Raw genomic sequence first — 9,508 nt, 5'->3', positions numbered from 1 at the left:
GAACCACTCAAAGCTTCATGCTTCTCAAGGATGTCAACTAGTACTAAGGTGCTAAGACACAGGGGGTCTCTTGCCAGCTTGATATACCTGCCCTTCCCACTTTCTCCTGTCTCACTACTTACTACCCTCTCAGAAGTCAAGATTTCTGCCTATCAACCTTGGAGCCCACTCCATCTTAATTCCTTTCTAGAGCCCAGTAGGATAAGGACAGAGATGCAGATACAGGAGTCTTTTGTTTGGAAAACATTTTATTGGAGTTACTGAGGTGGCAGAGTGATCATAGATAGGATGGTGATCAGATCCCACACTGGCCCCCTCTTTCAGTGGTATCAGCAGTGCTGGGTCTCGAAGGCGCTGGTCATTGGGCATCGGTAGAGGCACCCATCATTCCTCTCAGCTGTGGGGAGAGAGGGTACAGTCAGTTTGGAGACCCTTGGGTGCGGGGAGCCTAAGGAAGCCCAGGATAGGGTGGGGCCCTGGTGGAAAGGAATCTCTGCCCCACTCTAAGTTCCTGTTCTCTGACTTATAGTAGTTGTGATTTCCCTTAGCTTTGTTTTTTTTAATTTTTATTGGAGTATAGTTGATTTACAATGTTGTGTTAGTTTCAGGTGTACAGCAAAGTGAATCTGTTATACATATAGCCACTCTTTTTTAGATTCTTTTCCCATCTAGGCCATTACAGAGTATTGAGTAGAGTTCCCTGTGCTCTACAGTAGGTCCGTATTAGTTATCCATTTTATATATAGTAGTGTGTATGTATATGTCAATCCCAATCTTCCAATTTATCCCTCCCCACCTTTACCCCCGCCCCGGGCAACCATAAGTTTATTTTCTACATCTGTAACTCTATTTCTGTTTTGTAGTTGAGTTCACTTGTAGCCTTTTTTTAGATCCCACATATAAGTGATATCATATGATATTTGTCTTTCTCTGTGTGACTTACTTAGCTTTGATCAGAAGAAGGTTTATCCTCCTTTCATTTTCCCCACTCTCCCGCTCAGATCCTCTGCTTTTTCCCTCACCCCCAGCCTCCTTTCTCTCCTAATGCCCACTGCCTCTTACCTTAGGAAAAGCATCCCAGTTGAGGAAAGGAAGTCTCCTTTTGACAGACTAAAACAGAAAAAGAGAATGAGAGTGATGTGTTACAGGTCAGGTGAGCATGGATCAATAAGCGCTGGCTGAAGAGCCCTCTGTAGTGGTGACGGTGTCATTGTTTTATAATTACAGTAAGCATTCATATTTCCTGAGCACTTTTTCTGTGCCTGCCTTATACTGACTGCTTTACAGGCATGATCTCATTTGGTCTTCACAGCAGTCTTTTGATGTTGGTACTGTCATCGTCCCCACATCACAGATGAGGCAACCGTGGCTCAGAGAAGTGAAGACGTTTGCAAGAGGGCATGCAGCGAGTATGTGCGGGGTCATGCCCTACAGGCTCTAATTCCAGCGCTACCACTGACTTAGCCTTCTAAGCTTGGGCAAGTCACCCAACTTAGAACCTCAGTTTCCTCCTGGAGGATGAGGGAATTCGAATAAACTCTTGACTGATTAAGTTCTTCCTTTTCAGAGATTGTCTTTGTGGGCACGTTAGGAAAATAAGGTCTGGCCACGACAGCCTCCCCGGGAAGTTTCCTTCAGTCGGGCAGCATCCAAGTGGGCCAGTTACTCCCTCCTAGAACCCAGGAAAGAACCAAAAGGGCTAGACTAGAATGCGTTGCCGCTACCCGGACAAACAGGAGAAAAAGGGCGCCCAAGTGCTTACCTGGAGGAGGGCGTTCCAGTTCAGGAATTCATTGGCCTTAAAAACCTTTGCAGAGAGAGAAAGAGGCCAGAAGAGGATCAGTTCCAGGGAAGGACAGAGCCTAGCCCCTAGCCCTCTGGGAAAGGTGAAGGACCATGACAGCTCTGCAAGCTCTCTACCCAGGCACTGATCTCCTTTAGGATGTGGATATTTATGGGGGCCGAATGAAAGAACTCAACTTACAGATCGCAACTTGTCAATGTCCAGAAACTGTGCATAAGAGTCCTAGGCAAAGAAACAAGGTGTTCAGAAAGTTATTTAGGAACATGAACAGATGGGCGACGAGCTCGTAGTCAAATGGTGGGAAAACAGGTGGCTTACCTCCTTGGATCCTGCGGCATTATTACCAACGGTGACTCCTTCCTGGAAAGCGAAGGGGAGAAAGGGGGCAAATGGTCACACGATGGCAAATCCCCTTCCCCAAACCCTCTCTGCCAGCTCCGCTGCCCTCCACAGGCCAGTCCCATTCTCCACCACGGGGCCTCCGCTAACCCACTCTGTCCCAGTGTGGCGGATGATTGACAGATGTGCACATGTCGAGAAGGGATGGGAGAGTGGCACGTGGGAGACAGAGAAGTCGGAGCCCAGGCCCGCATCCACTGTCGGCAGCAGGAGGAGAGGGTGGAGAAAGAGGATTCCTCCCAAGAAAAACGAGCTAGTGTGGTTCTGCCGTGGACCCGGGGTGTTCCTGAGACACCCACGCTCAGCCCGTGGAGATGGGCGCGGGAGATTGGAAGGCAGGTGGGGGCCAAGTTTCTGAGGCGCCCTGTCTGCCTTTACTTGCTGGAGGTTGGTTTGCTTTGTGACTTGAACTGCCACCAAAGTCTGAGTCTCCGTCTCCCTGCTCCAGCTGGGAAGCCCACCTCCCACCCCCGGACTTCAGTGCCTCCGATCTGTCACCCTCCCGACCTCAGCTGCCCAGCTTCATTGCCCCTCATTTCTTCCTTCCCACAACAGAGGTCACAAACAGGTAGCCTACAGCCTAGACCCAAATGTTTAGATCTCATCGCAATTTGGTTTGTTTGTTTTTAAATTTGAATTAAAGGTTTTTAATTAGTAAGAATTCATTAATCCGATTTCCAGGTTCTCTTAAAAATTTTTAAACTCCGGCCACACTGGGTACATTTTCCCACTTAGCAGCAGTCAGATGGCATAGAGACTGTCCCCTTCCAGATTGGGCAAATTCACTCCACCTCCCCTGAGGCCCCACCAGCCCTCTTGCTCACCGACATCACTTGCTGGGATCCTAAGCGGTGGAGTCTGTGACCCCTATCGTAGACTTGCGAATCCAGCATGGACATTCCCCCGTCCCCCGCACAGTGCGATAAGGTGGGGACAGAGGACCTCAGGATTTTTCCTGGCTGGAGATTGGCTCCTAAGGATTCTTGATATGGCCTAAGCTCCAGAGGTAGCAGGGCGCTTCTAGCCACCTGAGAGCCATTCCCAGGGATACAAACAAAACAGATGTGGGGCTGAACTCAGACGACCAACTTCAGCCCCTGTCTCCTCTCAGGATGTCCAGCCTCTACCCCACACTTTACCATCCTTTCCAGAAATATAAGCCTCTCTGCCCCTTCCCAGGAATGCTTTGTCTCCTTCCTCCTTTCCTCCCTTCCTCAGAGCCCCGGCTTCTCATTCAGCCCCTGGTAATAGCCAAAGATAAGAGCCACTTCTCCAGTGACTGACTGAGTCAGCTAATAGGTATAAGGGAAAGAAAACCCAGGTGAGGTGCTCACCTCAGAACTGCCCAGGGCAGCCCCCTGAGCAGAGTGGAACGCCAGGAGAGAGAGAAGAACCACAGCAGCAAGAACTGGGATCTTCATGGTGTCAAGTTTGGGGTGTTCTGAGGCAAGGCAAGGCTTGCCCTTTATATTCCCAGCGAGGCAGATCTGAACAGAACTGGGGTCCCCACCCTACTGACTCACCCCCAGATCCTGTCACCCACCCCTGGGGCTCTGGGAAGGGGAGGTGTGGACTGTTTCCCACTTACCTTGGATTTCTCAACTCACATTCTGCCCTGGGAACTTGGAAGGTAGGCTGGCAATGGGGCTCTTCGTGCAAATGGAGCTGAGATGGAGACAGGTTGGACCTGTCCCGCCAAGGGACCGGCCATGGCACCCGAGCAACCTCTCCTTTTGTCTTCGTCACTTTTCCTTATATCTCTTCGTTCCTCTCTTATAATTCAGGCTTTTCCCCACCCTATCCAATTCTGTCTAAACTCCCTATACTGGCATTGAAGGCCTTCCATACTCTGACCTCAACCCACCCTTCTAACTTTTCCTTCTTTCATTCCCTTTGCACATACTTCACATTCTGGCCAAACTGGACTCCTTACCAAAGATATCCCTCTTTTTCCTCCTCCAAGCAGCTGCCCATGCTACCCCTTATGCCTAAAATGCCCTTCTCTCATCTCTTGTTCTCAGAACCCAACATCCATCCTGGATTAAGCTTCCCGGATGTCTCCCATCATCTGCCATCCCCCTCCCCAAACTTTTCCCTTCTCGTAATTGCCATAGGAATTCATTTGTATCTCTCTGGCATTGTACCTAGAGTAACTTGTGTTCTTCCCTCTTAGAATATCAAGTTCTTGAGGTCAGGAACTATGTCTTAATCAACTTTATATCACCATGCCCTGACACAGTGGAGGTGGATTCCACATATGCTAGATTGGATATCTTAGAATTCAAGCATCCTTCCACCAAGTTGTGCACTTTCTTCCTTTGGGGCTGGACCCATTATCCAGCTGCCCATCTTATACTCTTGGCTCTTCAGAGAGGTAACTGTCTTGAGCTAAGAAGACAAAGAATAGAGAAACACAGGGACTTCCCTGGTGGCGCAGTGGTTAAGAATCTGCCTGCCAACACAAGGGACACGGGTTCGAGCCCTGGTCAGGGAAGATCCCACATGCCGCGGAACAACTAAGCCCGTGCGCCACAACTACCGAGCCTGCGCTCTAGAGCCCCCGAACCACAGCTGCTGAGCCCATGTGCCACAACTAAAGAAAGCCTGTGCAGCAATGAAGACCCAACGCAGCCAAAAATTTAAAAAAAAAAAAAAAAAAAAAAAAAAGAATAGAGAAACACAAAAAAGCAAAAATAGGTCTTGGAGCTACCCAGCTGGGCTCTAGGTCCTGAACTCTGAGCGCCTCACCATTTCCTTGAGGTTATTTTGCTCCCACCCCACTCCCCCAGCTTGGCAGTTGTATCACCTCAAAGTGACGAAACATCCTAACCGAGTAGCGTTCTCCACAACGGAGTCTCAGGTGGCCCAACCGGCTCCTGGTGTAATAGGGAGGTGCCGGAGCGTAGACGCTGCCAGGACAAGGCAAGACCTCATTTCAGCGTGGGCTCTTGATCCCATCCTGATGCAATACACAGAGATAACAGGCCTGGAGGCGAAGCGGGCCGGATCTCATTCACCAACAGTCTTCATGAACCTCAGGAGCTGGCACTTCAGTTCGATTCTCCTCCTGCCTCCCACTCCCCAGTCCCCGACATCCTGCCCCTCTGCAGCCTCAGGAAGCCTCCTCCGTTTGTCTAATGGCACCCCCCCCCCCTTTCACAGAGCTACCCGAGGAGGCGCTGCTTGAGGAAAACTCGCCAAGCACAGATGACCACGTCACGTAGATGTCACACGAGGCTGGTGTTCCTAGAGGGGACGGGTGAGAAAATGACAGATGGGTGGAGCGCCTCCTCAAAAGGGTTTTCCGGAGGACACAAGTTTTTATGTGTAGTGCATTCTCATCAATTAATTAACAGGGACGGAAAGAGCTCATTCACCACCGTTCTGTCAGCATCGCGTCAACTGTGAATGAAGTTGAAGGAAGCATGAGCAGATTGGAGGATCAACAAAGGAGAGCTGATACTCAGTCATGAAGTCCAATCAGACCTGCTAGCGGAGGAGCACTTCAGCCTGGGTAATTCCAGAGCAACGCGTAAGCCCAACACCGTCATCTGCTGGGCTCCAGCTTTCTTTTCCAACAAATTGATTTCCCTGTTTCCCTGTCCGCCTCACGCTAATGCTGCTAATGATAATGTTAGCCAATTTATTGATGTCGTACTCTGTGGCAGGCCTTGCGCTAGGTATTCTAAATGCGTGATCTCACTGAAATATCACGGTGCTCCTGTGAGACGGGTATTGACAATTATGCACGTTCTGTAGGCAGGGGAACCACAGGACATAGAGGTTAAATAACTCACCCTAGGTCACACAGCCAGGGTGTGGCCAGGCCAGTGTTAGAACCCCAGAGTTCCAGAGGCTGCACCTGCATTGCCCCTTTGCTGTACTGTGTCCTACCAAGGGCCTCGGCCAGCCCACCTAGCGCCCTGTATGAATTAGACCCATGCCCTGAGAGTCGGGGGGCAGGGCTGCAGTTAACCCCCATGTGTCCTCTCGACCAGGTGTCCTTTGGTGGTGTGCAGCCTGCACAGCCGTAGGTGGCAGCTCTGAGCAGACATGCATCAATTTCAGTGGGGTAAACTGTGCTCTTGCCAAGTGAAAACGGAGAACTAAGAGATGAACGGTACGCAACGAGCGTATGCCTCAGGGTGAACCTGTGGTTGCCTCAGATTCCAGATGCCTCTCATAGCGTGAGCGTCTTGTCACAGAAAGTGTGTGTTTAAAAGACAGTCTTCTGGGTGACACAAGAGGGAAGAGATATGGGAACATATGTATATGTATAACTGATTCACTTTGTTGTAAAGGAGAAACGAACACACTACTGTAAAACAGTTATACTCCAATAAAGATGTTAAAAAAAAGTAAATAAAAAACAAAAAAATAAAAATAAATATGTCTGTATATTGGAAAAAATAAAATAAAATAAAAGACTGTCTTCTAGCTCTAGTGTTTGAAGTTCTAGTGTTGAAAGATGGGTTCTTTTATATAAGCCTCTAAATACAAGCCTACTACTTCATGCGCACACCCAAAGGAATTCTGTTCTTTTTCTGGAGGAAAAAAACTGGCTGTGCTAGACTTACGATCGATCTCCATTTGGCACCATCCTGATGGATTTTCAAGGGTAATTTTGGCTTTTCATGGTTTATGCTGTAAATGCCAATCTAGAGTCTAGTGTCTCTCTCTCCCCGTTCCCTCCCCTTCCCCCACCTAAACTGCCTCAGTGAGTTTGTGTTCCCCGAGTGTCCAGCGTCCAATGGTTGGGCAGGCTGGGGAAGAGGGGGTCGGGGGATCCTCACTGGCAGAGGGTCCCAGCGGTTGGGGTAACGGGTGGCAGGAGAATTTACCTGGGAGTCAGCGTCGGCTGCATCACAGAGGGTTAGTGGAGTCGGACAGAGGCACGGAGCCTGGCTCTGCGTCACCCCACCTCCAAGTCTGCTTGATCTAGTTCTCACTCCGAGAACACCAGTAAACCCCTGTTTTCCCGCAGGCCTTCGCCCACCCCACCCCAAATCTGCCAGAACTTGAGTGTGGGTAGGAGGCCAGGCCCAGCCTCGATTGCTACATTACAGACACACCTAGGGGCTGGGAGCCAGCCTCCTGGGTTCAGGGAAGGAATGGGGGATTTGAAGGGATGCACACTGGGGCCTCAGGCTCTTGGTGACCATAGAGGTGAAAAGCCTAGAATCATTGGAGAGAAAGGGGGCTGGGCTGTGGGCTACTGGAGAGCAGAGCCCAGGGCATCCCTGTCCCGTCCTGTCCTCCCTCTTCCAGGGTTAGGGTCACACCCAAGAAAGCAATCACGTTGCCCAGCAGGTCTGGTTTCTTCCTTTACCGCCCACCCTCTGCCCTGTGCACACTTTGCTTAAACTTCTCTCAGGAAGACCTCTTGGATTGAACCCACTTAATTCGGATCTCTCCTTCCATCCTCTAACCCAAATATTTATTAAACAGCCATTTTGGTTCCTGGTGCTGAGGATTCGAGATGGACAGGGTACCTGTCCTGTGAAGCTTATGTTCCAGTTAGAGAGAGACAGATTATAACCTAACAAAAAATTAGGAAACAAGATCATTTCAAGAACATGACAGGTTCTGTGAAGAAAATAAAACAAGGTGATGTGATAGCGATTGGGTAGGTGTCCTTGGTTAAGCTGGCTTGGGGTTTTGAATTTAGACGAAAAGTCGTTAAACTTCCAGCCTTCTGAAGATCTCGGCTTGCAGGGACCGGTAGCAGCAGTGTTCCTTGGGAGCCTTTCCCAGCAGGTCCAGGTTGACATTAGACAGGGAAGCCAGAGCCAAATGGTGCTGAGCCATGCCGAGGGGATGTTATTCTACAACTAATGGAGCTTGTGGGAGATTCTGAGCAGGGGATCCTCCCTGGCTGCCGTGGGAGAATGGACGATAGGGAAAAATCGAAAGTCGGAGGCTCTGCCATGAAGCTGCTTCAGAGGCTCTGGCAGGACAAAGGGTGGCCTGCCGTTTTATGAGAGTCCTTTACACCTGAGGGCCTTAGCCTGCTTCAGCTAGTGCTTTAAGCTTCAGAGGGTGGCTTCCAGCCCTTTGGACCAGGAACGCCGCAAGTCCAGAAACATGTTGACGACTTCAGCTTCTCCCTCGGTCCCTCGGGGACTGGCACAAAGCGACCCGAGGTCCAGCAGTCTGTGGCCTCACCCCACACCCCAGGAAGCCCGCTGTCAGCCAGCTGGAAGGACTGAACCTCAGCGCCCCCCCCCCGCCCCCGACGGGCCGCGCTCTATTCCCTGTGGCCGCGAGGACGTACTGCAAGGCCCTCCCTTCCCAGGTGAAACCCAAGATGAATAGGAGGCAGGAGCCGCAGTTTAAGGACAAAAGTGAGAAGAGGATGCACATCCAGTTGGCTCCCCCAAGTCCTTCTGGGGCCCGACTTCTTTCACTTATTCACCAACTGTTTGAGGCCCGCCCTGTGCCAGAGCCTGTGCTAAGCCCTGGGAATGGAACAATGATCAAGGCAGGCAGCGGTCGTGCCCTCGGGGAACTTGCCATCTCTGAGGGAGTCACTTAAGCTGGCAGGGTGCTTCCTGTCCTCCTTTCATTTCCCCGGTCCCCGAGGGGAGGTCAAGGACCTCAGAGGTGTCAGAGAGTGGTGGGGCCCCTTAGTTTAGGCTCACTGTGTGGGCTTGACGGGACTTTGCTCAGAGACTCTAAGCACAGACTCCCCGCCCCGTGCCCGGGGCTCCCCGGCTGGCGATCAGCCCGGGCTCAGCCTGCGCCCCAGCTGCTGGCTGTTTCCTTGGTGCATGAATGGAGTAGAAGTTTTTCACCACCCCTCTGTCTCCTGGAGCGCCTCTACGGCACGTGACAAGGGACTGGGTACTCGCCACTCCCCCCAGCTTCCTAAACAGGTCAACCCAGACTCACCCTCGTCCGCACCGTGGCGTGTGCACGAGGCGTATTCTCTGCCGACCCCGTGCTCTTCCTGCCCCTCCAGGACGGGTCTCCTCTCTTGGAACAGCCCCTTAACTCCCACCTCCTGATTTCAGTAGCTCCCCTGTGGCTTTTTCAGGCCAGCGGAACATCCGTGACCGCTCCAAGTGCAGTAAGCCTGCTAGTCACATGTAAATTGGGCAGAGATGATTTTTCACAGATGGAGAAACCCAGGCCCGGTGAGATCCTCTAGCTACTTCTTGCCGGGACCTCCCAGTCTTCTCTCTCTCGGCCCATCCCGTATACCCCTCTCAGGAAGAAGGCGAGTTACCTGCCCCTGAACCTCCCTCTTCTCTCCTCCCTGATCCAGGCCATCAGTGTAGTATTAAAGAATAAAATTTGCCGAAG

General features: G+C 51.2%; 1 protein-coding gene across 2 annotated transcripts; it reads right to left on the bottom strand.

Moving 5' to 3' along the window:
• Positions 1 to 347: 347 nt before the first annotated feature.
• KRTDAP (keratinocyte differentiation associated protein) lies at positions 348 to 3,663 on the bottom strand. Of its 2 annotated transcripts, XM_055079118.1 has the most exons (7): positions 3,538 to 3,663; positions 3,028 to 3,231; positions 2,123 to 2,164; positions 1,985 to 2,026; positions 1,763 to 1,807; positions 1,063 to 1,110; positions 348 to 397 (listed from the first exon to the last, which is right to left on the bottom strand). In XM_055079118.1, the coding sequence occupies exons 1-7, from the start codon at positions 3,622 to 3,624 to the stop codon at positions 359 to 361; spliced, it is 507 nt and encodes a 168-aa protein (XP_054935093.1). In that variant the 5' UTR covers positions 3,625 to 3,663; the 3' UTR covers positions 348 to 358. The 2 variants fall into 2 exon arrangements, with proteins under 2 accessions (XP_054935093.1, XP_007106605.1); XM_007106543.3 differs by lacking the exon at positions 3,028 to 3,231.
• Positions 3,664 to 9,508: the final 5,845 nt, after the last annotated feature.

The sequence above is a fragment of the Physeter macrocephalus genome, chromosome 17, assembly GCF_002837175.3.
Source record: "Physeter macrocephalus isolate SW-GA chromosome 17, ASM283717v5, whole genome shotgun sequence".
In the NCBI taxonomy this organism is placed as follows: Eukaryota; Metazoa; Chordata; class Mammalia; order Artiodactyla; family Physeteridae; genus Physeter; species Physeter macrocephalus.
The sequence above is the reverse complement of the archived record's forward strand: the minus strand, read 5'-3'. Positions and strand labels throughout refer to the sequence as shown.

Excerpts from the sequence above, each read along its gene's own strand:
- KRTDAP (XM_055079118.1), bottom strand. The coding sequence starts at position 3,624 with ATGAAGATCCCAGTTCTTGCTGCTGTGGTTCTTCTCTCTCTCCTGGCG. Across the intron at positions 3,232-3,537 it reads CTGCCCTGGGCAGTTCTGAG|GTGGCTAGAAGCGCCCTGCT; the intron begins GTGAGCACCTCA and ends AATGGCTCTCAG. Across the intron at positions 398-1,062 it reads ACTGGGATGCTTTTCCTAAG|CTGAGAGGAATGATGGGTGC; the intron begins GTAAGAGGCAGT and ends CTCTCCCCACAG.